At 37.0% G+C, this 15,171-nt stretch overlaps 1 protein-coding gene across 1 annotated transcript in view; it reads right to left on the reverse strand.

Annotated features, from left to right (window-relative positions):
- Positions 1-15,171, reverse strand: part of CFAP47 (cilia and flagella associated protein 47) — a 507,416-nt gene that overhangs the window by 51,025 nt on the left and 441,220 nt on the right. Inside the window, exons 58-60 of the mRNA XM_040265344.1 lie at positions 11,382-11,541; positions 9,304-9,398; positions 5,656-5,808 (exon numbers count right to left, since the gene is read on the reverse strand). Coding sequence (XP_040121278.1) covers positions 5,656-5,808; positions 9,304-9,398; positions 11,382-11,541 — 408 coding nt within the window. The remainder of the gene's footprint in view (positions 1-5,655; positions 5,809-9,303; positions 9,399-11,381; positions 11,542-15,171) is intronic.

Here is a 15,171-nt window from a genome sequence, read left to right on the forward strand (position 1 = left end):
TTCCATCTCCAGCTTTTAAAATAGTGCCTGAAAAATTTTATAATGAGAGTGTGTGGGGAAAATGATTCTGATATTTTAAGAAATATTTATTATTTCTAGAGCCTCTTCTACATTTACACTTAGAATGCCTATTTGCAAATAACAGAACCCCCATTTGAATAATCTTTTTCGAAAGACACCAAGTGTTTCATGAAGTAAAGGAAGAGTTAAGCATGACAGAGTCATGTGTATATCGATGAGCAGACAGAGAAAGGAGACCTACAAAAAGAAGAGAAAGCAGGCCTGCAGAGAAAAGTAGAGAAATAAATACTCCCTAGCACTACATATTACAGCTTCAGCAAATGAAGATAAACAGACTTCCTGCATTTGACTACAGAAGATTTGGGGGAGCCCAACCTCCCTTATATGCCCCCTCTGGCCAGGAGGACAGCATATGACTGAGCTATGATAAGAACTTTTGGCAAGCTTGGGAAGTAGTTTCCATAAAAAAGCAGTGGAAGTTGGCAGGCTGGGCAGAGCAGACTGTCTCATAGATGCTGACCATGCTGGTAAAGTAGATGGTAAATGTAGATAAGTGGCAGGTGATCCCACTCAGGTTAATAACAAGTTAATGTCCTAGAGAAATGAGATGGGAATGACAGTAGGGGACAAATGGTGAATGTAATTCTGGATTATTTTATATAGATTGAATAACATTTTAGTAGATAAAAAAAAAAAAACAAGGAAAACAACAGAGTAGAAAAGACTAGAGATCTCTTCAAGAAAATTAGACATACCAAGGGAATATTTCATGCAAAGATGGGCTCAATAAAGGACAGAAATGGTATGGACCTAACAGAAGCAGAAGATATTAAGAAGAGGTGGCAAGAATACCCAAAAGAACTGTACAAAAAAGATCTTCACGATCCAGATAATCACAATGGGGTGATCATTCACCTAGAGCCAGACATCCTGGAATGTGAAGTCAAGTGGGCCTTAGAAAGCATCACTACGAACAAAGATAGTGGAGGTGATGGAATTCCAGGTGAGCTATTTCAAATCCTGAAAGACCATGCTGTGAAAGTGCTGCACTCAATATGCCAGCAAATTTGGAAAACTCAGCAGTGGCCACAGGACTGGAAAAGGTCAGTTTTCATTCCAATCCCAAAGAAAGGTAATGCCAAAGAATGCTCAAACTACCGCACAATTGCATTCAACTCACACGCTAGTAAAGTAATGCTCAAAATTCTCCAAGCCAGGCTTCAGCAATATGTGAACCGTGAACTTCCAGGTGTTCAAGCTGGTTTTAGAAAAGGCAGAGGAACCAGAGATCAAATTGCCAACATCCGTGGATCATGGAAAAAGCAAGAGAGTTCCAGAAAAACATCTATTTCTGCTTTATTGACTATGCCAAAGCCTTTGACTGTGTGGATCACAATAAACTGTGGAAAATTCTGAAAGAAATGGGAATACCAGACCACCTGACCTGCCTCTCGAGAAACCTATATGCAGGTCAGGAAGCAACAGTTAGAACTGGACATGGAACAACACACTGGTTCTAAATAGGAAAAGGAGTACATCAAGGCTGTATATTGTCACCCTGCTTATTTAACTTCTATGCAGAGTACATCATGAGAAATGCTGGGCTGGAAGAAACACAAGCTGGAATCAAGATTGCCGGGAGAAATATCAATAACCTCAGATATGCAGATGACACCACCATTATGGCAGAAAGTGAAGAGGAACTAAAAAGCCTCTTGATGAAAGTGAAAGAGGAGAGCGAAAAAGTTGGCTTAAACCTCAACATTCAGAAAACGAAGATCATGGCATCTGGTCCCATCCTTCATGGGAAATAGATGGGGAAACAGTAGAAACAGTGGCAGACTTTTTTGGGGGGCTCCAAAATCACTGCAGATGGTGACTGCAGCCATGAAATTAAAAGACACTTATTCCTTGGAAGGAAAGTTATGACCAACCTAGATAGCATATTAAAAAACAGAGACATTACTTTGCCAACAAAGGTCCGTCTAGTCAAGGCTATAGTTTTCCCTGTGGTCATGTATGGATGTGAGAGTTGGACTGTGAAGAAAGCTGAGCACCGAAGAACTGATGCTTTTGAACTGTGGTGTTGGAGAAGATTCTATAGAGTCCCTTGGACTGCAAGGAGATCCAACCAGTCCATCCTAAAGGAGATCATTCCTGAGTGTTCATTGGAAGGAATGATGCTAAAGCTGAAACTCCAGTACTTTGGCCTTCTCATGCGAAGAGTTGACTCATTGGAAAATACCCTGATGCGGGGAGGGATTAGGGGCAGGAGGAGAAGGGGATAACAGATGATGAGATGGCTGGGTGACGTCCCTGACTCGATGGACATGAGTTTGAGTGAACTCTGGGAGTTGGTGATGGACAGAGAGGCCTGGCGTGCTGCAATTCATGGGGTCGCAAAGAGTTGGACACAACTGAGTGACTGAACTGAACTGAGATAAAAATGATCAAATACCATTCATATGAAATATGTTTTATGGCTGAAAAATGGATGAATAGTGTTAATTTTCTATGTTGCAAAGTAATATTTTATTCAGCAAGCAGTGGGTAACCACAGGGTAGGAAGTATAACAGAAGAGGGTATGATAAAGGGAACGTGGAAACAACTTTTTGTATACTGATTGACCACTTCATACTGTGCATTTTACCTTAAGTTAGGGAAACTCTCAGATAGTTTTGCCCTTATAAAAGTTTTTTATTTCCTCAGGGCTTTAAAGAAAAAGCAATTAGGTTAGGCCTGAACTCAATATGAACTGCTCAGAACCTATGATTTTATATCTAGGTTTTAAATCTAAATTATTATTATTATTTAAAAAGCTTTAAAACACAGTCAAGCTTGGATTCATGTATCATCCCTTCCTCTGCTGCACTGTAGGACCCTGGACAAGTCATTAAACTTCTTTTACTGAGATTTCCTCACTTATAAAAAATATAGAGCTACTATGTGTTTCATAGGGTTTCTTTGATGGTAAGTTCTACAATAATGTAATGAATACAAAACATAAAACAGCATAGTTCTTAGAAGATTAAATGCTCAACTGGCATGGACAGCAATAAGGTTCTAATATGGGGTTGGGGCATGGTAGGAGGTAGAGACAGAATGACAATACTTGATATCACATAGATGGGAGAGGGAATTGGATAAAGGGAAATGGTACTCAGGCCCCAGCAACAGGGCCAGTGCAGGTCCAGTTAAACTTGAATCCTCATCTCCTTAGGGGATTTGAGATGTTGAGCAGAGATCTAACTGGAATGCTATCCTAAAGAGTGGCAATACCTGTCTGATGGTAGGAGAGGGATGGGATCTAGGTAAATTTCCAGGCCCAGAAAAATACTCCATGTGTAATAGGTTCTCATTAAGTATTTTTGGATGGCAAGATGGTAGATTTTATCAGTTCACAGCAAATAAAATATGTCAGAAATTGCTTATTGTCTCCCCAATATTTACTTTCTCCCTTTTTGCTTTTCTTTGTTCTAGAATGTCTCCCAGTTTAATCTGGGAGTCTGTCAAGAGACATTTCCCAGTCTCAAGGACATCTATGTGTGCCTATATATAACTGAGATCTCACCGATGGGATACAAGTAGAAATGACATATGCATCTTCAGGTCATGGTTTTAAAAGGAACCAGCTTGTTATTTACTGAGGATGTGACTGTAGAATTGATGATGCAGATGAGGACAACTTGGTGGATGGTGGAGCAACAAGAAAAAAGGACCTGAAAATGAAAGTCGCTCAGTCTTGTCCGACTCTGCAACCCCATGGACTCCAGAATACTGGAGTGGGTAGCCTTTCCCTTCTCCAAGGGATCTTCCCAACCCAGGGATTGAACCCAGGTCTCCCACAATGCAGGCAGATTGCTTACCAGCTGAGCCACAAGGGAAGTCCCCAAAGGACCTGAATGCCTGATAATCACAGGGGGCAGAGGCATTGCACTCCCTAAACCATGCCCAAGTCCACGCTTACATGTGAAAGAAAAAGATGCCTGCCTTGTTTGTCACTATTAATTGGTCTTGGTTAAAATAGCTGGTTACATTCCTAACAAGCTTCCATCACTCAAGTATGGTTGGAGGTATGAGAGTGTATATTTCAAATTTATTATATTCTAACACCATATGACTAACCTAGATAGCATATTCAAAAGCAGAGACATTACTTTGCCAACAAAGGTCCGTCTAGTCAAGGCTATGGTTTTTCCAGTGGTCATGTATGGATGTGAGAGTTGGACTGGGAAGAAAGCTGAGTGCCGAAGAATTGATGCTTTTGAACTGTGGTGTTGGAGAAGACTCTTGAGAGTCCCTTGGACTGCAAGGAGATCCAACCAGTTCATCCTAAAGGAGACCATTCCTGGGTGTTCATTGGAAGGACTGATGCTGAGGCTGAAACTCCAATACTTTGGCCACCTCATGTGGAGAGCTGACTCACTGGAAAAGACCCTGATTCTGGGAGGGATTGGGGACAGGAGGAAAAGGGGACAACAGAGGATGAGATGGCTGGATGGCATCACTGACTCAATGGACATAAGTTTGGGTAAGCTCCAGGAGTTGGTGATGGACAGGGAGGCCTGGCGTGCTGTGACTCATGGGGTCGCAAAGAGTCGGACACAACTGAGTGACTGAACTGAACTGAACTGAACTGAACACCATCTGAGTGGGACTAAGTTGAGCTGAGGGACTGCTATTCATATTCATCAGAAATGTGTTAAATCATTTAAAATGAGAATTTATTACTTAGTAGAAATAGTTACTATAAAAAAGTAAAAATTATTTTACTATCTATTGCATATCCTCTCTATACGCTTGTATACTCTCCCTTTTGTTATACCTCATTTACACTCTCTCATCATTGAAATAATTAGACACAGAGATGATAGTAGTGAGATCAAAGTAAAAAACGATAGACCAAAATAAGAAAACTAGAGAAGATATTTTGATTCTGCAAGGCATTTCATACTTAATTTTGTGGTTACTTTCCTTTAAAAATAATACATAAAGATTTATCCCCTTGATACTAATAAAACGATTGTTAAGGGAATTTCCCTTTCAATGTGAATAGGAGCTTTCTACTTTATTTCATGTGGAAGATGGCTGAAAACCAAAGTTTATATCATTGAGAGTTGATTTTGCCAGACCATCATATAACTTTTTGAAATGTCTTGTTTAAGATGCCAAATGTCAGAGGGATTATTATAAAAAAATATATTTGGGCATTGCATCTAATTTATGTCAATTTTTCTATCTCTTTAAATAAGAAATATTTTATTCAAGGTCATTCTTTCAAATTTAAAGCTACAGCCATGGCTTTAATCACATTCCATAAATCAGAAAAAGAGAATAAAGTAAGAAACTAAAGTTGAAAGAAATGAAAATTACAGTTACTACAATTTTTTCTTTCCTCACTGATGACATAACCTGAATCTATTCTTATAAATCCATTAATAACCATAACTACTGTCATTTGCAGAAAACTACTATGTAAAGAGGACAAAAATAACACTCATTGGGCACTAACTGTAAATGAGAAATAAATGGGCATCGATTTTCATGTAACTGAGTAATCAGCAATCTGAAATTTAAGGAAATCGAGTTTTTATTTATTATAATTTTTTATCCCCATGACTGTGTTCTCTTACCTCCTATATCTTCATAATATGCATATGATTTTCTTTTTGGAATCACTGTAAAGTCTGACAGCTCTAAGATAGGATTTTCTCCCCAAAAATCTCCATCCAGTGCGACTTCCACCTCCTCTTCTAGCCTCTTTCTGGCCTGACATTTTATGACAACTACAGGAGAGAAATACTTTCAGTTAATTTGATTAATGGGCTATTTGATTGTTCTTGAGATAGAAAAAAATGAATTATGCTATGAAAAATAGAAGTCCCTTTGGCAGACTTTGGCATGTCATTGCATCTGGTATTAACACACATACCCTCATTCAGTATCTATATACACTGACATTTTGGAAGCAACATGAATATTAAATAATATGTAAAAACAGCATGACAAGAGATAAATCTGAAGATACATGGCAAAGTACAGAAGATTACATTAAGATGCAGAAATGTGATTCAGGGACTAGATTTTTCAGCTATTTGTAAGCTTATTATGGTAAATACCAAACTTTACTTAAATAAAAATACTACAGCAAATACTTTCAAATAATTTTTTAAGTACTATAATATTTATTTTATAATACTTTTAGAATATGTCTTATCTCCTAAACTAAAAATATTAATTTAATTAATATTTAACTAAAAATAATATTACATATACCTTGAAATGTACTTAAATTATTTAAGTAAAATATTTTAATTTCCATGTGTGAATTGCTTTTAAATTTACAAAATACACTATTTAGCAGTTAAAAATAAAACTGTAATTATTTATTTTAAAATAATATTAACCATTATTACATATTAATTTAATTTACAGCATTAAACATTAAATTAATGTAACTTTATATATTTCTCTCTATATATTAAACTCCAACATTTTCTTATATAAATTTCAGATGTGTTAGTGAGTCTTGTGGGTAACCAAAATATTATATCTATATATAGCTAATAATTTTATAAAGGAATGTTACTATGCTGGCACTATCTGTATAATATTATGAGGCCATGTATACTAGAGTCCATATTTCTCTAAAATATATCAAATGTTATATTTTATCAGTTCAGATGCACACAGGACATAAAATGAATATGAGATAAAAAAGTGAATCATAATATTAAAATACCTTTTGAAATATATTACTCTATGCTTTTATGGCATCACTAATAACATATTTTAAAATAATTTTATTAGAATATAGTGCTTTACAATGTTGTACTAGCTCCTGCTGTACAGTAAAAAAAGATAATATGTTCATCGGAACTGCAAAACTGGATAATGTCAGCAGATTTACGTGTTTTTGCAATATGTACCACATCTACAGTAAATAAATAATTAAAATAAATTTTATTTTAGTTCTTAAATTTACAGGTTGATACTGAACATTTTGGACTTAGAATTAATTGTGTGAAATGTACAACAGGGTACAAAGTTAGATGTAAATTAAGTGGATTGAAATGGCTGAAGAAAATGTACAAGCTTTTCTGGTTATAATTAGCTTCAGTTTTAGAGCATTAAATCAGAAATTAGTGTGATCAAAGTTACAATTAGTATCATGTCACTGGTCTTGTCCTATAAGTCCTTAGGAAATTAGTGCCCTAGCAAGACCAGCATTACTAAATCACAATGGATTCACATTCCATTGTCTTTACACTGTGATAGGGAGTGCAGCCCTTTTCCAATTATCTACCTCAATGGACAGGAGCAGATTAGAATGCACAAAGATAAAAGGTGGCTCACAGTGCAACAAAAGTACCCTGGGCTTGAGAATAACCTGGGTTATAGATAAACATAGAAAAAAAGAAAAAGAAACAACAAATATTGATGGTGATACAGTTGAGCAGGGAAAGTAATGGGTTATTTCCGATGTGTTCTTAGGAATGAAGAATGGATTGTACAGAGAGTAAATAATATTTATTTATAAAATCTTACCCATTTGTTTCTCAAGGGCATTTGTAGAGAAAAAGAATTACTAGAATAGGTTTTAGACTTTTGGTAAAATGATTTAATAACTACTATACAATCTGCTCAGAACACAGATGTTCACTTGGTTGTGCTAATATAACACAGGCTATTTACAGAACTCACATTTACTTAAAAAAAAAAAATTACCAAGAGAAGTGACTTGATAGAAAATGTCTATGTTTTGGAAGCATATTTAACCTTTATTGAAGACAACGGTGCAAGAAATTTATGTTTTTATTTTCTCATAGGCTTTATTTCAGACTTCTAAAAATCTGCCTTAAATCTTTAATCTGGGGGGAAAAAAAACCCAGTATCTGGAGTAGACACGAGCAATACTGCTGTTAGAATGCCAACAGAGTAATGTCTAGGCTGTATTACATCACTGATCAGAAGACTATTATAAATTTTAAACTGCTCACCACTATGGAAAGTATATAAACAACTATGTCCTAGATGGAAATAAAAAAATATTTTGACATGTTTGTGAAGCATTCTGAAGATAATTTAGTGTATGTGAAATATTTATGTGTTGATAGTTTTTTTAGCACAAGAATAGAAATACTTCAAGTAAAACAAATGGCATTTATTGTCAAAGGAATTGTTAGGTATGTGGATTTTCACTCCACTTAAAATTAAACTCCATAAGGAAATATATAATCTTGTTCTTTCTTTATAACCAGTGTATCTGGGGAAATGCTGTTATTCACAAGCAAAACTTGCTATTTTCTCTTCTAAGTGTGGTGACATAATTTATGCCAGTAAAGACAAGTCCTTTTTCACTAGCAAAGACTGCTATTGGAGGGAGAAGGAAAATTCAAAATTTCAAGACTTCTTACAGCTTATTTCTGTTGTTCAAGGCGGAGATTGAAAATAGATATCCCTTTACTGTGCAATTCAGTGATTCTTATTTATGAAGAACTATGCCTAGAGCCTGGTAAGAGGTTGGGATACTAAATTTCACCCTATGGTTATCTAAGAGGAATTGTGCTGGTTATCTAAGAGGAATTGTGCTGGTTATCTAAGAGGAATTCTTACACTGACCCTGGGAAGAAAATGGGAACATCAAAGTATGCAGAAGAAGTGAAGAGTGTTAAGGAAAGAGAACATACAGAAACTTGAGATAAGTCTGGAGTATGTGGAGGAAAAAAGGTGTCATTGAGAAAAAGGCATTTTAAGAGTAGAGATTTGATGTTGCATGTGTGGTGGCAAAGCAAACCTCCCTGACACCTCAGTAGTATATTCTGACTAGTTTTTGGATAACAAAATCAAAGATTTGTATTAGGAAAACTAACAGAGGAATCATCGTCTCCAGGAGTTACACAGAAGCCAGAATATGGTGATTAAATGTAATCCAAGAAGCCCAGTACCTAGGAATCTTACAAATCTAGTACAGGGCTCAGAGTGCATCAAAGACTGTTAAATAAAGGGGTCTGAAGTTGATGTTATTTCAATCTTAGCTGATTGGTAGGTTTCACCAACAGTAAGAACAACAGGAAATGGTATAGTTTTGTGAAAAGATCATTGAACTTACTGTTAAGAGACTAGATTCAGTCCTAGCGTTCCCACCAACAGAGCTGGGTGACTTTAAACCTACTTTCTCTGAACCTGGATTTTCTTGCTTGTACAAAGAAGAGATGTGATTAGAGGGTCTCTAAGATCCCTTAAAATCCTAGTGTTCTCTGTCTGTAAGATATACTTACTTTGTGGGCTTTCAGGAGGTGATGTCTGTGGGAGTCCAATAATAGGGTATATCCAGCGTATTTCTAAGATTTCTTCACTGTCTAGTCCCAAACCCCTGATTAGAAATGAAATTATTAAGAGTGAATAAAAGCATAAACACTTTCAGTATTAGTATAAAATAACACATTTTTAGTGACCTAATGATATTCAAACAAAGCTTATAAATTTAAACTTCGGTGGAGAGAAACTAAGTATGAAATAAAAAACATTTTCTGCAAATGCTGATTTTTATAAACATTTCAAACCAAACCTTGGGAAATCATCACAAAGAAAACTGTAGTACAGTCATTGCCAGATCCAAGTTACAAATGAAGAACTCTTTTCCCTACATTCAAAGGTTGGTATAGCAGCTGGCCCTCCATATCTGTGGGTTCTGAATCCACAGATTCAACCAACCATGAACTGAAAATATTACATAAAAAAAAAACAGAAAAGAAAGAAATTCTGGAAAGTTAAAAAAAAAACAAAACTTCTATTTACATAGCATTTACATTGTATTAGGCATTATAATAACACAGAGGTGATTTAAGGGCTTCCCAAGTGGTGTTAGTGGTAAAGAATCCACCTGCCCATTTAGGAGATGCAGGACACACAGTTCAATCCCTGGGTCTGGAAAATCCCCTGGAGGAGGAAATGGCAACCCACTCCAGGATCCTTGCCTGGGAAATCCCATGGACAGAGTAGCCTGGCAGGCTACAGCCCATAGGGTCACAAAAGAGACACGACTGAGCACAGTACAGCAGCAGAGGTGATTTAAAGTATATGGGAGGATGTATATAGGTTATATGCAAATTATATGCCGTTTTATGTAATGGACTTGAGCAGCAATGGATTTTGGTATCCATGGGGCTCTTGGAATCCATCCCCCAAGGATACTGAAGGACGGCTGTATTGGTATTAATATTTACTGATGTGACTAAACTGTGATTAAAAAGAGGTAATACAGTTTCCATGGGTTATACTCTAAATTGGATAGGAAAAGCACAAAACAAAAAATGCTGTTAAGTATGGGACTTCAGAAAGTAATGGGGAAGGTACTTTTGGAGGCTACCAGTTAAAACAAAAGGGGCAATTGTAAAATTATTCAAAGTTCATCAGACACCGCCAGGAGGACAGCGATACTAGAAAATGGTTTTGATTGTTGTTGAAAATAGATTTTTCTTGTTAAAGATGGGGCATAAGACACAACAGGCAGGACCAGCTTCACCAGCATATGACTTGTTCAACAGCACAAGAACTCCACACTTGGAATTGCTCATGTTTACTTAATGTCTTGAAATTCTTAATACTTTTTTTTAAATTTATTTTTTAAAATTCTTAATACTTTTTGAACAACGGCCTCCTCATTTTCATTTTACCCAGATCATGTCTGCAGTCTGGACTGCAGGAGTGGTGAAATCCTGGCAGAATGGACATTAATGAGCCTACAGGAAAGAATGTTTTGAATGTGAAGAAGAAATATGTACACATAAGACAAAGTAAGAATTTCCTTTGAATTAAGGTTTCTAGACCATTGTTTAATTAAATTATAAAATAAGAGAAAACATTTAAATTTTGCATCAGTACTGGAGTCTGCTTACATTTCAGCTAAGCAGAGAGGGGACAAGTAACATGCACTCTGGCAATGACACCGCACACCTAGTCGTGGCAGTATTTCATCAGGATGTCATATACCTGGCACGGTGCCATCACTTGGTGTACATCAGCATTAATCCTATACTTTGCCCAGACAGGCTGATCCAGGTTGTTCTGTAGATATAGACTCAAAAAGGAGACTTTGTATTTGACTGTATCTGACTGTGATCCATTGATACAATACTTAAGATTGACTTGTTCCTCACTCAGAACGTCAAATCAGCAATGATATATACAATCCCCCTATAACAAATATGTTTTCCTCCTCTAACCATATACAATTCAATACTTCAGAGAGCATAACCTCATGAACTTTACATTGCATAACATATAAAAGAAACTGGATCAATCAATGCCAGTCAAAATGAAATCATATTCCTCCAATGTCCTATTTAAATGTTACCTTTTCACCTCTGGGTGCAATTCCATAAAATTGTCAATAAACCACTTTTTTCCACTGGCCTTCCTCATTTGAATAAGGACCATTGTTTTTTGTAATCTCATAACCTGGGGCATAAATAACACCTGGATATCCAGAGTCCCTTTAGGAGGCAATGCAATTCCTGTTAAAAAAAAAAAAAAAGTTCTAATGTGGTAAACATTTTAGAATATAATTTTAACAACCAAAGTAACCTCTCCTTACTGATTATCTAAATTTTTCAAAATCACTCCTGAACAAAAAAATATGATAAATTATAAGTGTAGTTTACTGGCTTCACTAAATTTCCTCAAATGTCATCAATTTTTTTAAAAAACACATTTTATCCTGAGGCAAGAAGGTTCTCCTGAAGAGGACAGAAGAACTGAAGAACTGTTGATAGTTCTAGCTTAAGTTTCCCAGAGCGATAAAAGAACCATAAAACCTATGAGCCTTTACAGTCTTACTGTATTTTACATAAGATATAGTACAGCAATTCTGACCTTTCAATTTTTTGTGTGTATTTTTTTTCTAGACCATAATAGTTCCACATTTCTGCCTGAAGCCCCAAAATGGCTACCAGTAAACTGTTTATTTCTCTAACTGATCCATGAAGGAAGCTAAAGCTTATTCATGAAAGAAAGGGGCATCTACCTCAGGTTGTAAAAATCAGAAGACAGAAAAACTGACAACATTTTCTACTTTATAATGAATTTAAAAAAATTAGCCTTTGCTTTGTATAAGTGCTACCTGCAAAAAAAAATTGTTAGACATGGAGTTTGCTAAGCCCCAACTAGAGAGATGCTGATTTGTTCAGTCTGAGCTGAGGTCGCAAAGCTGCATATTTAAGTAGCAGCTCAAGAGATCTAGAAACAGATGGTCATGAGACTTAGAAAAAACCCCTTTACCAATGGACTAGTATTGAGAGGTTAGAAGACTAGTGAGCTTCTGGCCATTTATAACACTGAAGGTTTCCAAGTGATTGGTGTCTTCTTTTATTTTGAAGAGTAACACTCTTTACAAGAAAATGAGGGATTACTGACTATATATTTTTTAATTCTTTGTTATTAGATTGAAGATATTCAAGGCCTTTTTGTGAATACTCTACTAAACTATAAAGAATATCAAAAAAGCAAATAGAAAATGGCCCCTCTACAAAATATTCCAATTCAAAATTCTTATAAATTTAAAATTTTTATTCCTTCAGGAAATAAAAATTTTCTAAGGTGTATGTATAATCACACTTAACAATAACCAATAATCAATATGATTATTAATTAGTATTTATTCACTGTTGACTATAAGTCAGGCTCTGTGCTAAGTATTTTTCACATGACATCTCATTTCATTCTCCAAAATCACCATCAGTTCAGTTCAGTCGTTCAGTCATGTCCGACTCTTTGAGACCCCATGAATCGCAGCACGCCAGGCCTCCCTGTCCATCACCAACTCCTGGAGTTCACTCAGACTCACGTCCATCAAGTCCGTGATGCCATCCAGCCATCTCATCCTCTGTCGTCCCCTTCTCCTCCTGCCCCTAATCCTTCCCAGAACCAGAGTCTTCTAATGAGTCAACTCTTCGCATGAATTGGCCAAAGTACTGGAGTTTCAGCTTCAGCATCATTCCTTCCAAAGAAATCCCAGGGCTGACCTCCTTCAGAATGGACTGCTTGGATCTCCTTGCAGTCCAAGGGACTCTCAAGAGTCTTCTCCAACACCACAGTTCAAAAGCATCAATTCTTCAGTGCCAGGAGCCAGCGTGAGGAACTCCGCCCACGGCAAAGGTCATGAGGAAGGAGGCTTGGCATACGAAAAGGCGTGATCAAGCCTCAGGAAACCCCCTGTTCCCAAGCATCTACCCCAAAACCAGAGTCTGTTTTATGCTCTCCCCCATAACCGTTTCTCTCGGAGAAGGAGTAAATGTGCAGCTCCAAGGCAATAAAAATTCCTGAGCGTGACAAGAGTGTTTCAGCTTACGGACTCCTCTGAAGGTTATCTAGCCTGCCTGTATAGGTTCGTCCAGCCATACAGCCTCCCAATCTGAGAGGCACGAGATGTTTTAGACTTACTAAAGGCAAATTCCTTTGGGAAGTTGGAAATTGTCAGTATAGTGGGTTGGTTAGGAATTATATTGGTGAAGGGTTTTTTTATTTGTTGTGCCTATTAATAATTACTGCTAATTCCCTGCCCTGGGTGTGACAAGGCTGTTTCAGATCACACCTTTCTGCTGACAGACTACCTTGTGTGACAGGATTATCCATACTCCTGCCACTACTGCACATGATTGTTTACTACCTCTCAACCATAAACAGCACAGAGAGTTTTGGAGTATTTTTAAAGTCTTAATTAGCATAGAGCTTTTCTCATTGTTGAGTCAATGATTGCCGCCAGGCCTCCATATCCTTAGGCACCTGGGAATATATTAATCAATGTATTTGGAATATAGAAAAGGAAATATAGTAGTTTTAAGGTTAGCAATACTAGACTTTTTGAGTTAATGAATTTTCTCTTTTGTAACAGATCACTGTACTTTGTTATAAATCACTGTGTCCTTGCTATGTAAAAATTTAACTTTATCACTATCTTAAGACTAAATAGATCTTAAGGGGAGCATTGGTGAAAGGATTTTCATTTGTTGGGCTGATGTTTGCTGCTAAATCTCCATATTCCCTGCCCTTATAATGAATATAACTAACATATAGGAGAAATAAGTATTAACCTTTAAGCATATAGGAGAAATAAGTATTAACCTTTAAGATTAATCATGTTAACCTTGGGTTAAATAAATTCCTTTCTTGATTGTAACTCACTACACCCTCATCTTATAGGAATGTAACTTTATTTGGAGGGTGGTGCCTGGTTTAAGAAAAAACACCCTTGGAAAAAATAAGTTTTTTGGTTATCAGAAAGAAAGGATCATAAAATGTCAGCAGGTCTCATGGCCAGAAGATGATGTAAAATCCCTAAGACCTTTTTATGTGAAGCACCTGATTTTGATAAAGGTCAGGACTGCTGACCCCCGCGTGACTCTGTATTCATCCTTATATGTAACAAAAGGTATATAAACAAACCCAAAAATAAAGAAATTGGATCAGTTTCCAGAAAGACTGATTCCCTCATGTCGTTCTTTTCTGCTCCCCGTTTTTCTGGCTGAATTCCCATCTGGAGCATGGGTGCTTGCCACGTCTACTTACTTGCCCCAGTTTTCAAGCCCACGCAAGAAGGAGCCCAAGGAGGGGCACCTTCCGATATTCAAGTGGCACCGTTGGCCCAACGTAGATGGTGCAAATTCCTTGTCTTGGAATTTTATTGGTATTCCACATAAACCAAGTTATTCAGCATCCTTTTCTCTCCTACTATTTTCTGGCCAAATTCCCATCTGGTGCATGGGTACCCATCAAGCCTATTAATTTTGCCTGGGCTTCTAAGATCAGATGCGGGGGGCGCCTCAGTGCCTCCTCTCCTTCGGGAGAACAGGAACACGCCTGCAGCCTAAGTAGGTGGTGATTGGTATTCCATGTGAACCAAGTTATTCAGCCTCTTTTTCTCTGCTAATTTTTTAATCCCTCTCTATCTGTAATTAAATAAGTTATTTTTAAGGACGCCGATGCCGTCTCCACCTTCGAATTCCCTGGATCCACTGGGGCTGGACCCTGGCACTTCGGCACTCAGCCTTCTTCACAGTCCAACTCTCAAATCCATACATGACCACTGGAAAAACCATAGCCTTGACTAGACGGAACTTAGTCAGCAAAGTAATGTCTCTGCTTTTGAA

Source organism: Oryx dammah, unplaced genomic scaffold, assembly GCF_014754425.2.
Source record: "Oryx dammah isolate SB20612 unplaced genomic scaffold, SCBI_Odam_1.1 HiC_scaffold_23, whole genome shotgun sequence".
NCBI classification, from domain to species: Eukaryota; Metazoa; Chordata; class Mammalia; order Artiodactyla; family Bovidae; genus Oryx; species Oryx dammah.